Genomic DNA, 15,627 nt, shown 5'->3' with positions numbered 1-15,627 from the left:
TTAAAAAATTTAAAAAACAGCTTCACTGACCATCCCATTTTAAAAAATTAAGAATTGCAAAGTTTCATTTAATAGTTTGGCAGCCCTGGAGACTGACATCCTAATTATCCACAGAACAGGAGCACATGGGAATTTTCCTGCCAGTGTGACTCAGCCTAGAGGTGCAGAGCCCAACTCTCAGATTAGATGGCAGTTCAGTATACAGCCTTCACACACTGCAGTCATTCTACTAAGACAGCCACCAAAGGTGCTAATTATGCAGTTTCTGTGCTCGTGTGCTCCTTATGGGCACCTGAATCCCATCAATAGCACCGTCACAGTTAAGAAACAGGGTGGGCATTAGTTTTGCCCCAAAATTCAACATATTCGCAGGGCTAGAGTGTTGACACTGGGATGGGGGGCACCAGGCACTCTGGGATAGGGTTACTTTGACTCAGGTCTGTGCACTGCAGTGTAGAGGATAGAACCCTAGGTTCAAGCACAGGTCAGACAATCCTTAACCTAGGGTTAAAATGCAGTGTAGAGGCTCAAACCCAGGGTTCCTTGACATGGTTCAGCTGGCAAGGCATGGTTCAAGTCCCACTACCCTAGGCTTATGTTTCTATGTAGACATACCCATCATGTCTTTCTTTATGATATGTGAACACTGAGATCTGCTAATGAAAAGCCCTGTATTAGAGCTGGGTATTATTATAAAAACAAATAATCTGAAAGGGTTGAAAGCAAACCACCAAAGAACAAAACAAAAAATGTTAACAACCATAAAAATGTCAGTACAGGAGTCTCAATGTGAGCCCAGATAAGTGGTATGGAAGCTTTCTCAGCCCTATAATTAAAGGGGCAGATATTTTGAAGATATCTTCTTGCAACTGTATATCAGAAGCTTGTATTGAACAAAAAACACTTTACACACTCAAGCCTTCTTTATATCTAATACAGCAGGACAGAATTTTTTTAAATAAACCTTTCCCCCCCCACACACACAGGTAAGCAGCTCAAGACGGTAAATGTATTATGATACTTCCTAAAACTTATTTTTGGGCTGTTACACAGCGTGAAGAATTTAATCCTCAAATAATATTTTATAGAATTTATAAACACCTGAAAACAGGGATCCTGATTCTCCACTGCCCTGCACCTTGGGTAGCCATTTATACCTGTGCAAAGTGCACCACATCATCAGCCTTGATATGGCCCATTTGTGCCTCTTTGATGATACAGGAAGGCCATACAGCCATTGTAAGTAGCCTCCTGGGGATTTCCACTGTGTGGTGGGAATCCTTAGGGAGAGGGTCAAGGAAGGCCTTTGTAACCAACAGTACCTCACTGCACATCAGTGTAGGAGCTGTGCTGGGGACATAGCTGGGTGAGTGCCTTGCCAGCTGCCTCATAGACTCATAGACTTTAAGGTCAGAAGGGACCATTTTGATCCTCTAGTCTGACCTCCTGCACAACACAGGCCACAGAATCTCACCCACCCACTCCTGTAACAAACCCCTAACCTACGTCCAGGGCCAGCTCCAGACCCCAGAGTGCCAAGCGCGCACTTGGCGCGGCGTCCCGCGGGAGGGCGGCAGGCGGCTCTGGTGGACCTCCCGCAGGCATGCCTGCGGAGGGTCCGCTGGTCCCGCGGCTCCAGTGGAGCATCCGCAGGCGTGCCTGCGGGAGGTCCACCAGAGCCGCGGGACCAGCGGACCCTCCGCAGGCACGTCTGCAGGAGGTCCACCGGAGCCGCGGGACCGGCAACCGCCAGAGCGCCCCCCGCGGCGTGCCGCCCTGCTTGGGGCGGCGCAAATCCTAGAGCCGCCCCTGCCTACCTCTGAGTTATTGAAGTCCTCAAATTGTGGTTGAATGGATCCTGTAGTAAGAGGAGACCCTGAGATATAAACCTTGGTATCAGAGGCCTGGTATGAGGCCTGAGGCCTAAACTAAAGTAATAGTCAAGACTTTGCTAACATAAAGCAAAGTTAAGCTGTGAGCCAGAGGCAGGCCCTGCCCACAGAAGCTGGCAAGGAAAGGGCTGATGCCGCAAGAAGATACGTACCTAAAAGGTACTGAACACTAGATATCAGAACATTCACATACTTGTACATTCCACACAGATAACAAGGAACAGGATGACCCATCCCAATGACAGGGCCAAAAGGGTAATATGATAGATAGAGTTGTTTTGTTCAAACCAACACGTACAAGGTGAGAGGCAGCACCTTACTACGTAGAGGGGCTGTACCTTGCTACGTAGAGGGGTTGCACCTCATACGTCAGGAGTGATGTGTAACTTGTTTGTACCTGTGTATAAGAATGCATCCCTGGGGCGGTGTCTTTGGCCGGCCAAGGGGGCAGTGGAAAGTCCCGCCACTGACTGAGCCGGGTCCATTGCCAAGAGGCACCTATTAGTAGTATGCCCGGTAGTCTAAGTAATCTACGGGGAACTGCAATTGTGTCCAAGGTTGCAATAAACCTAGTCAACGTGACTTTGCATCTTACTAGACTCTGTGGTTATTGGGGGTTCTCGTCGGGTCTACTGTGTCAGCTATCTGCACAGAGCTGGGACAGCACACAGAGGGAACACACGCACGCAGCCGAGTGATATCAACATTGGAGAAAGCAGAGCACCACACCGGTAGCACTCTGCCAACACTTCTGACAACAGATCCTTACGGCTCCGCTGCCAGAATAGGCTATTGTAAAACCACCTTCGTCTTACTGCCATCAGCTGCACCGGGTGCTGCTCTTGCACAGCTGAGGATTGAGCCCAGTGAGTGCAAAGGGGCTACAAAAAGCCACCAAATCAGAAATCACCACTTAGCTTATACTGAATGTAGCATTGGATATCCACTGGTGCTCATTTTACACAGAGATTAATGGCTATACAAAGTATAAAGCAGTTTAGAATCAGGCCCATTAATATGCTCCTAACAACACATCATCATGGAATGTTGTGTGGCTAACACGGTACTGTTATTTCTGGATGGGATAGAATTTTCATCCTTAGCCCCTGTTTTAAGAACATAAGAACGGCCATACTGGGACACACCAAAGGTCCATCAAGCCCAATATCCTGTCCTCCGACAGTAGCCAATGCCAGGTGCCCCAAAGGAAATGAACAGACAGGTTATCATCAAGTGATCCATGCCCTGTCACTCAATCCCAGGTTCTGACAAAGAGAGGCTAGGGACACCATCCCTGCCCATCCTGGCTAATAGCCATTGACAAACCTATCTTCCATGAATCTATCTAGCTCTCTTTTGAACCCCGTTATAGTATTGGCCTTCAAAACACCCTCTGGCAAGGAGTTCCAGAGATTGACAGTGTGTTGCGTGAAAAAATACTTTCTTGTGTTTGTTTTAAATCTGCTACCTATTAATTTCATTTGCTGGCTCCTTGTTCTTGTATTATGAGAAGGAGTAAATAACACTTCCTTATTTAATTTCTCTAGGCCACTCATGATTTTATAGACCTCAATCATATCCCCCCCTTAGTTGCCTCTTTTCCAAGCTGAAAAGTCCCAGTCTTATTAATCTCTCCTCATATGGCAGCCGTTCTATACCCCTAATTATTTTTTTTTGCCCTTTTCTGAACCTTTTCCAAATCCAATATATCTTTTTTGAGATGGGGCGACCACATCTGCACACAGTATTCAAGATGTGGGCATACCATGAATTTATATAGAGGCAACATGATATTGCTGTCTTATTATCTATCCCTTTCTTGATGATTCCCAACATTCTGTTTGCTGTTTTGACTGCCATTGCACATTTTCAGGTGCTTAAAGAGAAGTTATTGAACAGTAACTGGGGGTTGTTCAAGAGTGTTGCCCCTGCGTATTCTAACTTGATTCCCGCAAAGGAACTGTGCTGTGAGCTTCCAAAATCCTCTAAAGAGCATTGTTCATTGGGACCGCTCCTCTCTCTCCCTCCCCTCAGGCAGGGTTCCTAGGGCACAAAGTGGGGAGTGTCCCCCCAAAGCCTCTTCCACTAATTCAGGAATACTTAACCTCAGACTCTAAAGAAGTGAGGTGAGTGGGGAGTGTGAATTTGTAGAGGGAACACTCATGCAGAACCACAGTTACTGATGGGTAACATCTCTTTCTTCTTCAGGGTGCCTCTACCCATTCCCACCTGTGTGCATTTAGCAGGCAGTACAACCCCAGGAAGGGGCTGCGGAGTTCCAGGTGAACAAAGATTGAAGAATTGCCACAATGTACAGCAGCTGTGGATGAGGCTTCAACTACATTGCATACAGCAGCTCTGGGTCTCAGATTAAGATTAATAGTAATGACTACAACCTTACTCTTCCAAATCAGATTCCAGTTGAAGGGAAAAAGCTGCCTCAGGCATGTACAGGTCTTCAGTTAGCAGCCTTGTAAACTCTCTAATGAATACAGTAAGAAAGCATGTTATGGAAATTGTCTTAGGTCTAGCTGAGTATTCACCAATATTTTCAGGGGGCTGAATGCCTGCCAAGTCATAACAATTGTGATACAGAGTCTGATTCATTTGGGCTGTGATGGATTGACCACTGGTTTCACCCTCTACAACAGGATCTTCTGTGGCCAGGTGGCCTAGTGGCTAGATCTCTGGCCTTCCAGACTGAAAGACCAGCTAAGAGGGTGGGACCCAGACCCTCCCTCTCTATTGGGTCCCAGCCCAGGGCCCTGTGTAGATCAACCCCTGATGGGGAGGGAGAAAATACAAAAAACAGAAAGGAAAAGATCACAGAATATCAGGATTGGAAGGGACTTCAGGAAGTCATCTAGGAGCTCCACCCCCTGCTCAAAGCAGGATCAATCCCCAGACTGATTTTTGCCCCAGATCCCAAAATGGCCCCCTCAAAGATTGAACTCACAACCCTGTGTTTAAGCAGGCCAATGCTCAAACCACTGAGCTATCCCTCCCCCATCATGCTTGCACCAAACTAATCTCCACAGTGGATCAGTCAGTTCAGGAGAATGACCTGAGAGTCTGTTGGAAGAAGAAAGGCCCTGACAAACAGGGAAAGACATGGCTGATCAGCTAGCCTGGGTGAGAGCCCTAACTTGCACTCCCTGGATTTCCAAGCTCTTCCTATAGCTACAGTAACGATAATTACCCAAGAGCAAAAGCCTTTCTATGCTAGAAACTTTTCCGAGGGAATGTCATACTGGGACAGAGTATTTTATTTTGACAACACCAAAAAGAAGAGAAGGGTCAAAAAGTTCCAACCTAGTTGGAAAGGGAGTTACCTCACCACAGGCAAAACCTCCCCTGTAGCATATGAAATCAAAGTGCTGGAGGGAAGGCAAAGCCCCATCTTCAAGTTGTTTCCCAAAAGCCAAATTAAGCCCTGGAAAATCCAAGTTGCCCCTTCAACTCAGGAAAATACCCGGCTTCACTATGGACAGCTCAATGGCAACTGCTGATTGCTCCGTGACAACTTCTGCTTAATGTGTAGCAGTGGTACAAAAATCAGACAAAATGTTAGATTACATAAGAAATAGGGTGGACAAAATATATGGCATTACATAAATCAATGGTGGGCCCTAACCAAGAATACTGTTCATCCCAACACCAAAAGTACATAGCGGAATGAAAGTGAGTTCAGAGAAAACAGCAAGAAAGATTTGGGTCATGGAAAAACTCAAATGAAGAGACTGAACAGACTAGAATCCTTTACCTTTGTGAGAAGACAAATGAGAAAACAGTCATGACAAAACAATGTCTAGTATAGAGAAGATAGAAGACAGGGGGAATAGAAGTTACCAGTCTGATATGATATCAAGGGGACATTTAGTGAACCTGAAAGACGGCAAATTAAAAACTGATAAAAATACTTTCTCCACACAATGCTTAATTAGCCTGTGGCTTAATTGCCACAGTATATTGAGGCTGAAAGTTTAGCAGAATTAAACAAAGAATTATTGTTTATAGGGATAACAGACCTATCTAGTTATAATACTAAACATTTAAAAAACGAACAAGAGTTCTGGAAAGGATATAAACCTGATCCCTCCCCCAACTCCCCCCACACCTGCCTTACTACTGGGGTCACAAGAAAACTCACTCTATGGGCAGGTTGTCCCATAACTGCCTACTGTAGGGTTTCTAGCACCTTCCTCTGAAGTATCTGGCAGGGGCCACTGTCAGAGACAGAATACTGGACTTGGTGGACCAGTGGTAGATTGGTAGCTCCTATGTTCCTAAAAATGCATGTGCAATCTGGAAGGTCAGGCCTCACCTGCTCTGCAGTTTCCCTGATTCACTCTGACTCCCCCCAGGTTGTGGAATCTCTTAGGTGTCATTAGTCTGCTACTGCTCCTGCTAGTGGTGCTGTGGGGGATATTCATGGAGAAATGACTCTTAGGAGTTAGTCACTTTGGATTTCTTTACCTGTCTCTTTTTCCTGTTTGAGTTTCATGGCAGAGTTGTTGAGATTGAGGTTAGTGAAGATTTTGATAGCTATGTCCACAGCGTTCTCCTGGTCATAGCGTTCTTTCAGGAGTCTCACAGCATCTATCCTGTCAGCCTTCTCCAGTTTACACCAGGGGATTGAAGGTTTGTCATCAAAGGCAAACTCAGATAATTTGTGTATAAATTTTTTTAAGTCTTGCTCTGCAAGATCCTCCAGTCCCTGTAGGAGGACGTCAGTTGGTGTCTTTCTGCTCATCACGAGGATATTAACTATCTGAAATGGAAACAAGCAAAGTAGAGGATTAAGGCTAAATTGTGGACATCACAAAGTTGTGATCCCATTTTTAAGTGCACCCAGTGACTGTGAAAAACCACCTTTCCACGTATCCACAGCTACCACATTTTGTGCAATTCCATGTGTCATATTTTATCCAAGTTACTTACTGAGATAATCTGTACACTTGGAAATTCGCATATAACAAGCTTCAGCTTGTGGGGATCACATCCTGGCCAAGCAGTGGCAGGGGTATGACAGCACTGTACAAAAATTGGCAGCTGTGCCTGGTAGAAGCTGGCGGCTCTCTGAGTCACTGAGTGGGTGCTGGGGCACCGTGGGGTAGCTGGAGGTGTGGAGTGGATGAGTGCTGGGGTTACTTGGAATGGGCATTTGTTGGGTGCCTGTTTTCTGGCTGTTGGGTGCTGGGATGTCTGGTGCTAGGGTGAGGGTGGCAGCTCCTGAAGGGAGGGGGTGGTGCTGATGACTGTTCAAGGGTGGCTGATGGTGGGTTGGGCGGGGGGGGGGTGTATACGCTGCTGTTGCAGAAGTTGGTGGGGGCCTGGCACCAATAATGGGTCTCCCACCTTATGCTTCTCCCATGTCTCTCTGCTCCTTCCTACTCAGGACCCAGCCAGGCCAGACTGTTCTCTAGAAGACAAAATGCACAAGTGCAGCCCCTGACCACAGCTCTGTCAAAAGGCAGGGTAGGTGGGACAATGATGTCTGATGCCTGAGTGTCCTGAGAGACGCTCAGTGCTTGGCAGCCCTGTGACCCAAGATCAGACCAGAAACAAGATTCCTGGTGGTACTCTCTGAAACACCAGCCACAGGCAAAGCTCTGCCCACAGCTGTCTCTGAGCATCAACATCATCGGAGGAGAGCTCAATGTCTACAGAGTAGATAGAGGTGGCTGGACAGAAGGCCTCCCTTATACACACACCTTGTCTGAAGGTGATGGGTTCAGTCAGGGCCCAACTGAGCTTGAGCACTGCACAGAGATGCACAGCACCCAGAATCATAGAATCATAGAATCTTAGGGTTGGAAGGGACCTCAGGAGGTCATCTACTCCAACCCCCTGCTCAAAGCAGGACCAAACCCAACTAAATCATCCCATCCAGAGCTTTGTCAAGCCTGACCTTAAAGACCTCTAAGGAAGGAGATTCCACCACCTCCCTAGGTAACGCATTCCAGTTCCTCACCACCCTACTAGTGAAAACGTTTTTCCTAATGTCCAACCTAAACCTCCCCCTCTGCAACTTGAGACCATTACTCCTTGTTCTGTCATCTTCTACCACTGAGAACAGTCTAGATCCATCCTCCTTGGAACCCCCTTTCAGGTAGCTGAAAGCAGCTATCAAATCCCCCCTCATTCTTCTCTTCTGCAGGCTAAACAATCCCAGTTCCCTCAGCCTCTCCTCATAAGTCATGTACTCCAGCCCCCTAATCATTTTTGTTGCCCTCCGCTGGACTCTCTCCAATTTATCCACATCCTTCTTGTAGTGTGGGGCCCAAAACTGGACACAGTACTCCAAATGAGGCCTCACCAGTGCTGAGTAGAGGGGAATGATCACATCCCTCGATCGGCTGGAAATGCCCCTACTTATACAACTCAAAATGCCATTAGCCTTCTTGGCAACAAGGGCACACTGCTGACTCATATTCAGCTTTTCGTCCACCGTAACCCCTAGGTCCTTTTCTGCAGAACTGCTGCCCAGCCATTCGGTCCCTAGTCTGTAGCAGTGCATGGGATTCTGCCGTCCTAAGTGCAGGACTCTGCACTTGTCCTTGTTGAACCTCATCATATTTCTTTTGGCCCAATCCTCTAATTTGTCTAGGTCCCTCTGTATCCTAGCCCTACCCTCCAGCGTATCAACCACTCCTCCCAGTTTAGTGTCATCTGCAAACTTGCTGAGGGTGCAGTCCACACCATCCTCCAGATCGTTAATGAAGATATTGAACAAAACCGGCCCCAGCACCGACCCTTGGGGCACTCCACTTGATACCGGCTGCCAACTAGACATGGAACCATTGATCACTACCCGTTGAGCCCGACCATCTAGCCAGTTTCCTATCCACCTTACCGTCCATCCATCCAGCTCATACTTCTTTAACTTGCTGGCAAGAATACTGTGGGAGACTGTATCAAAAGCTTTGCTAAAGTCCAGAAATAGCACATCCACTGCTTTCCCCTCATCCACAGAGCCGGTTATCTCATCATAGAAGGCAATTAGGTTAGTCAGGCATGACTTGCCCTTGGTGAATCCATGCTGACTGTTCCTGATCACTTTCCCCTCCTTTAAGTGGTTCAAAATTGAAGGACCACACAGAGCAGGCCCAGAGCTCAACCCAAACAGAGTTGCCGGGATATGCTAGTGATCCACCATGTCCAATGCTTTTTTCCAAGTTGAGGGTCAAGGAAGTGCATGACAGACCAAGTCCCTGGCCAGAAACCGATTGCTCAATACAGTCTGGTCTGGGGGCACAAGTCTGGTCAGGGTGGATCACTACCACCAGCACGGACTGCAGTTGCAGCAAGATGGCCTTCACTACAACCTTTAGTCCATATAGAGGAGTGATGCCAGGTGACAATTCCTCAGATCACAGAGATCCCACTTCTTGGGTGCCAGCGCAAGCACTGCCTCCTGCCTGAAAGGGAGAGCACTCCATTCCCCAGAGATTCAGTCCAGAGCATGGATAAGGTACCAAATGAGTGTCTCAGAACACATGCAAGAAACCTGCAGTCAGCCTTTCGATGCCCAGAGATTGTTGATGACATAAGATGCAAGTCTTCTGAACTCCAGTTGCCTTGTTCAGATGGGTCTGGAGGACAAACATCCTCTGACAGAAGTGCAGATATTCTTGATCAAAGAAAATACAAAAGGTTTCTGCACAGGCAGCAATGGCAGCAAGTTCTTCTACGGTATCAGCAGCATAGGAGGACTGCCCTTTCTAACCAGCAGCAAGGATCTATATAAGGCCTTGTATACACCTGCAAGTTGGAAAATTAGCCAGAGGCATCCTAACTCCTGAGGTGTCCACCCTGGCAAGGAATGTAGATCGCCTGGACACCGTGGCTGGAGTGCCCCTGGTAATCAATCAATCAGGTTCTTAAAAGAAGAATTTTATATATAAAAAATAAAAGTAAAAGAATCACACCTGCAAAATTAGGATGGACGATAACTTTACAGGGTAAATAAAAAGATTTAAAACACAGAGGATTCCCCTGTAGGCTCAACTTCAAAGTTATAAAAACAGGAATAAACCTCCCTCTTAGCACAGGGAAAATTCACAAGCTAAAACAAAAGATAATCTAATGCATTTCCTTGCTATTACTTACAATTTCTGTAATTTTTAGATGTATCAGTTCAGGATCTTTTTAGGAGCTGGGTTACCTTCTTGGTCTCTCTCTTTGTCCCGAGAGGGAATCAACAAAGAGAGCACAAACAAAACCTTCCCTCCACCCCCCAGATTTGAAAGTATCTTCTTTCCCCATTGGTCCTTCTGGTCAGGTGCCAACTAGGTTAATTGAACTGATTAACCTCTTACAGATAAGTGATTCTGTACCTCTAGCCAGGAGGGATTTATGTTACTGCATACATAAAGATTGTTACCCTTCCCTTTATATTTATGACAGTAACAGAAAGTCAGACTCCAAAGGAGAAGGTTTGTTTAGGATGGTCCAGCAGAATAAAACCAGGAGTAATGGGCTGAAATGTAGAAGAAAAATACAGACTGAACCCCAGTAAAACTCTGAATGTGAGAACTACACCACTACCTCGATATAACACCACTCGATATAACATGAATTTGGATATAACGCGGTAAAGCAGTGCTCCGGGGGGAGCGGGGCTGTGCAATCCGGTGGATCAAAGCAAGTTCAATATAACATGGGTTCACCTATAACGCGGTAAGATTTTTTTGCACCCGAAGACAGCGTTATATCGACGTAGAGGTGTATCATATACGGTGGCAAAGTCTTCAAATAGAAGAAGTTTTAGGGTTTGATGAACACCGAAAAATGTTGAAATGGAATGGAGCTCATTCGTTCACAGTCAACTGGTGTCCCCACTTGTGGGGCAATATGAATAGCCACAAATTTTAGTTTCTTCCAAAATCTTAGATTTGTAGCAATGTCTGCATGTGTATGGTTTGTTTTTATTTTTCCTACTTATTATACAAATGTCATAAAAATATTCCCTGGGAGAATCTGCAGTTTAACTGTACAAAATAAAAGAAGTTTAAGAGTAGAATAATTTGACATTTGATATAGTGCTTGCTGCAGTAGCAAAGAAAATGAAGGAAAGACCTTCTGAGGGAGCTTTAAGAATTTTTTCCTTCTAGTAAAAATAAAGTATACACATTCTGCTTTTCTTTTAGGTAACATTTCTTGATGAGGAAGCTTAAATTGTAGGAAATATTTTTGCTTTCTTCCTTTCACTATACTGAAGCAAAATCTGACAAGGTTTATTTTGTGAGATTACAGTTGCCATATTGTAAGCATTATAGGGGCCAGTTTACAAACACTACCAATTTAACACAGTGGAATGTAGAGCTAGGGTGACCAGATGTCCCGATTTTATAGGGACAGTCCCGATATTCAGGGCTCTTTCTTATATAGGCGTCTATTATCCCTCATCCCGATTTTTCACACTTGCTATCTGGTCACCCTATGTGGAGCTGACAGCTCTATCCCATATGCAAAGAGAAAGCTGTAGAGATAATCTTGCAAATCAGGCCATCCTAACATAAACTATTTCATCTACAAAACACAAAGCTAAAAGAACTAACTAGGGAGCCAATCCTGCAGGCCTTACTACGGCAAAATGTATCTGTATATTCCATTGCCGCCCTCAGTCCCTGAAAACATTTCTCCAAAAGGGAGGCATTACAAGCTGCCTGGTAGGTTTGGAGAATATCAGAGAGCTGGGCTATTTCCCTCATCACTCAGGAACAAAAGTTTGTATGTGAGTGAGCAGGGGAGAGCCGGGCCAGGCAGTGGGAGGCCAGGCAAGGCTGGGGGGGTACCTGGAGTCTGGGAAGAAATGGGGGGAGCTGATCTTGGGGTGGGGGAGCTGGGCATGGGATTTGTGGGGGAGGGCAAGGAGGAACCAGGCTGGGGATTGCTGGGGGGAGCCAGGCGGGAAGGGAAAAGGAGGGGGGGTCTTTGTCTGGCTCAGTGAGCAGCAGCAAAGGCGCTGGGGCCTTCCGGGGAGCAGGCTGGTGGCCCCAAGGGAGAGCAGCTGTTCTGAGCAGCCCCACACTGTACCTGCACCTCTCCCCTCTTCTGCCCTGCCCCACCAGCAGCTCCCTGCAATCTCTCCCCTCGTCTCCTTTTCACTCCGCCTTCCTCTTCTCTGAAGTTTAAGCCCAGATGCTGAAGATCCCCTTTGGACCACCACCTTTCCTCTCCTCCCCTCCCCAGCAGGGATCGGCAGCAGTGGGCTAGGAGGAGGGAGAGGCACACACACAACCAGGCTGCGGAGGAGGGAAAGTTAAAGGAAAATAGCTTTCTGCCCATTCACAATATTCCAGAGTCAACAGGAGGAAACTGACACAAAAACAATTGGAGGAGGGAGATGTACCTGGTGCAGAAGAGCAGCAATCAGGGCTGCAGAATGCAAGGGAGGGAATGACTTCTTAGCTGGGGAGGAAGAGGGACTCGCACTTGACAAGGCTGGAGTAGCTGAAAACATTTATTTAGGGGAAAGAGACATGATTGTTTTTCTTGTGGATCCAAGTATCTCCAGGGCTGTCTCTGAAACTGGTAGCATTCTGAACGAGGGAGAGTTCTAAACAGTGCAGAGCTGAGTGGGATTTTAAAGGTCCCTTCAAGAATGCAGCACCCTCTTCCTCACCCGTGGGAAAGACCTTTTAAAAAAAGACACTGAGCTGTATAGCAACCAGGTGTAGAAAACAGGGCAGAAAAGAAGACTGGTACCTGAATACAATTCCTTTTCTTAGTAACTGCACATCCCAAGCACCTCTTTACTTTTCAGGATTAGAGGGAAATGCTTTGTTTTAGGGAGAATGAATGGCCATTTGGGAGTTGATGGCCCAGAGTGGTGGCAGGCAAGGCCCTAGATGGGGCTGGACTCAGCCATTGGTATCAGCTATTTCTTTTTTGTCATTCAAATGGATTTCAAGTCATGGCTGACATCGCAGCCATCATGTAAAACACTTTCCTGTGGCCTTCTGACATGCACACAGAGGTATCTCACTGCCAAGTCCCTATCCTAGGCAGGGAGGGGAGGGCGAAGACTGCAGGGTGATCTCCCACCTCCATGCAGCCAGTGGCCTGTGCTCCCCACATGCCATGCTGCCATGCTCCACGTTTATTTATTGACAAAATTTGCAGAATTTTAAAATATTGTTCACAGAATTTAATTTTTTGGTGCTGAATTTCCTCAGGAATATGGAGGGTGCTGGGCAGTTGGGGGTTGGCTCTGAGAGCGGTGCTAGGCAGTCTGGAGGGTCTGTGGGTGGGCGATCGCTGGGCACAGGGATCTGTGGTGGAAATCTCTGGGTAAGGGGCCACTGGGCATGAGGGTTGCTGGGCATAAGGGGGTGTGGGGTACAGGGCAGGGGGTGGTGTGGCGGGGCACACTGGCAGCACAGGGCTGGAGTTGGGGCACAGGTGGGAGGGAAGTGCAGGAGTTAGGGGTGAAGGTGGCACAATTAAACTGTTTTTAATAAAGTGCATGTTGCAAGTTTTCCAATACTTTAAGCTTATGTTTGTGTTGCTAAGTGCAAGTCGGGCAGAGAGGCACCACGTTAATAATACTGCCTAGAGCCCCATAAATCCTAAGGGTGCCCTGCAGTCATCCCTTCATTTGGGGAAGCAGAGAGGAACATTTCACCCTTCATATTGTTACAGCTCCTACCCCCACTGCCCCACCCCAGTTACTTTCTTCTTCTAACACAGCTCCAGAGATCTTTCAAGACATTTTGGAAGCAGAGCAAATGGAATATGTTATTCTCCATTCTGGCTTTAATACAAATATATAAACAAACTATACAAATATATAAACCTGCAAACATACATCATCCATTTCCAGGAGGGAGCAGAGAGCTTGCCATACCCATATATTCGTTTGTCTATCTGCACTGAAGAGTCTGGCTTTCTCCATAGAACTCAACTGACTGTAATATGATCTTAGCTCAATAAAAATATCAATTAAAAAATATCATACACTGTGGACTCACCTTGAGGCATTGGAGAGAGATTATTTAGACAGAATTTGAGATTTTTTTTCATCCAGAAATAGAGGACACCAGTTCTCTGCAATCTGCTGTGATCAGAGCATAGTTTCACTTTTGCATGTGGCCCCTGCGTTTCCTGTTTTTTCAAAAGCAGTCACTGTTAGAACTAGCCCTGTCACCTGTGGGGAAAAAACACTCTTAAATTGAAGCTAAGGTTTGAATTATGCAGTGCCACCTGGTGTCCAGAATAATTGGTGGGCTTGCAAATATCCACGTACCACCCCCAGTGTGCACAGAGCCTTCGGTTCTCATTGGTCTTATTTTTAAAAGTGAAAGCAGAAGACCGGAAGTCCGAAGCGCAGGCAACGCAGTGTTTACTGGGGTTAGTTCCTTAGCCAGCAATAGCTCTACACGCCGGCAGTCGGTTTCCCAGTGTTCTGTTCCCAGCTCTGATGCCACAGAGAGTTTACCCATGTCCCCACTCCCCAGCTCTGACTAGGGTGACCAGACAGTAAGTGTGAAAAATCAGGACAGCGGATGGGGGGTAATAGGAGCCTATATAAGAAAAAGATCCAAAATTCAGGGCAGTCCTTATAAAATCAGGACATCTCATCACTCCAGCTCTGACACTGCAGGGCCTGGGCCTGTGTCCCCATTCCCACCTCCTCTTTCTTAGCAGACCCAAATATACCTGAAGTACATGCCCCTAATCCCACCCCTTACATCTTATAGTCATGTTCCCTTTTGGAGGATCAGGAGTCTGGGGTCTTCGTCCCACCTCTTCTGTATCCCATGGGATGGGTAAGAAGTGAGGTCATGTTCTGGCCAAAGCCAGGCTTTCCTTTGGCTTTTAGTGTTTCTTATGCCTGCCCCCCATTCCCCCTTGCCCCTCCTAACTGGTTGCTTGACTTTGGCTTGAGAGAAAAGCCAGGCAGCCTTTCAGTGTATGCTCATGTATTATACTCCCACCATACCCTGTAGCACTTTTTACTCCATCTCTTATCGCTTTTCACTGCATCTGCTTGTGGGCAGATGTAACAGTGTCTGTGTTCACACACATTAGTATAAGATATAAGAGTATCAAAAGGTCAAACCCAAAATTCTCTCTCAGGCTAACAAAGAGGCCTATATACCGACATCCCACCCCCTTTTGTTTTTCTTCTGTGTTCCACCTGCCCAGGTATCCCGGGAGAAGCATGGGGCATATGGCAGCACGTTTCCTGATAGGGCCATATATCAAAATGGAATGGGTCAGTGCTCCATTTGCCCCACTGCCCCCTGTGCAGTATAGTGTCCTGCACCTGCCCTTGTATGCACATTCTGCACAGATATTCCAGTTTGTGAGTCAGACTTCTATAGTGATGGGCCCAAGAAGGTTGGGTCCGGGTTATCTGGTACATTATGTATATGGGACAATTAGTGGTTGTGCTTTGTATGTGCCCCCTTTAACCGCCGCAGTGTACACTGCAGGATTAGTATACTCAATAATAGGCCAACAGCCATAATGATTCACAGTAACATGGAGAACTCTGACCATTGTAATATAGTCCAACATCCAGGCTACCACCAAAAACACTGCTTCTCCTCCTTAGACAGGGTTAAGATTTTTAATGCCATTCTGGAGAATATATTTTAAATGTGTCCAGTTGTTGGCAGTTGCAGCGAGCTGCCCCTGCAGTGTTCATGTGCTTTTGTCCATATTATAAGTCCACTGGATATTCACAGAGAAATGGGGCATTGTCCAAGTCAGCTTGACTACT

The 15,627-nt window shown here is 46.5% G+C and overlaps 1 protein-coding gene across 1 annotated transcript in view; it reads right to left on the bottom strand.

Annotated features, from left to right (window-relative positions):
* Positions 1–14,189, bottom strand: part of LOC123368707 (NACHT, LRR and PYD domains-containing protein 3-like) — an 88,899-nt gene extending 74,710 nt beyond the window's left edge. The window contains exons 1-2 of the mRNA XM_045013751.1: positions 13,871–14,189; positions 6,369–6,663 (exon numbers count right to left, since the gene is read on the bottom strand). Of these exons, the coding sequence (XP_044869686.1) occupies positions 6,369–6,645 (277 nt within the window). The 5' untranslated portion in view covers positions 6,646–6,663; positions 13,871–14,189. The remainder of the gene's footprint in view (positions 1–6,368; positions 6,664–13,870) is intronic.
* Positions 14,190–15,627: the final 1,438 nt, after the last annotated feature.

The sequence above is a fragment of the Mauremys mutica genome, chromosome 4 (genome assembly GCF_020497125.1).
Source record: "Mauremys mutica isolate MM-2020 ecotype Southern chromosome 4, ASM2049712v1, whole genome shotgun sequence".
Classification (NCBI taxonomy): domain Eukaryota; kingdom Metazoa; phylum Chordata; order Testudines; family Geoemydidae; genus Mauremys; species Mauremys mutica.
Note: the sequence above shows the minus strand (reverse complement) of the source record. Positions and strands in the feature narration are given on the sequence as shown.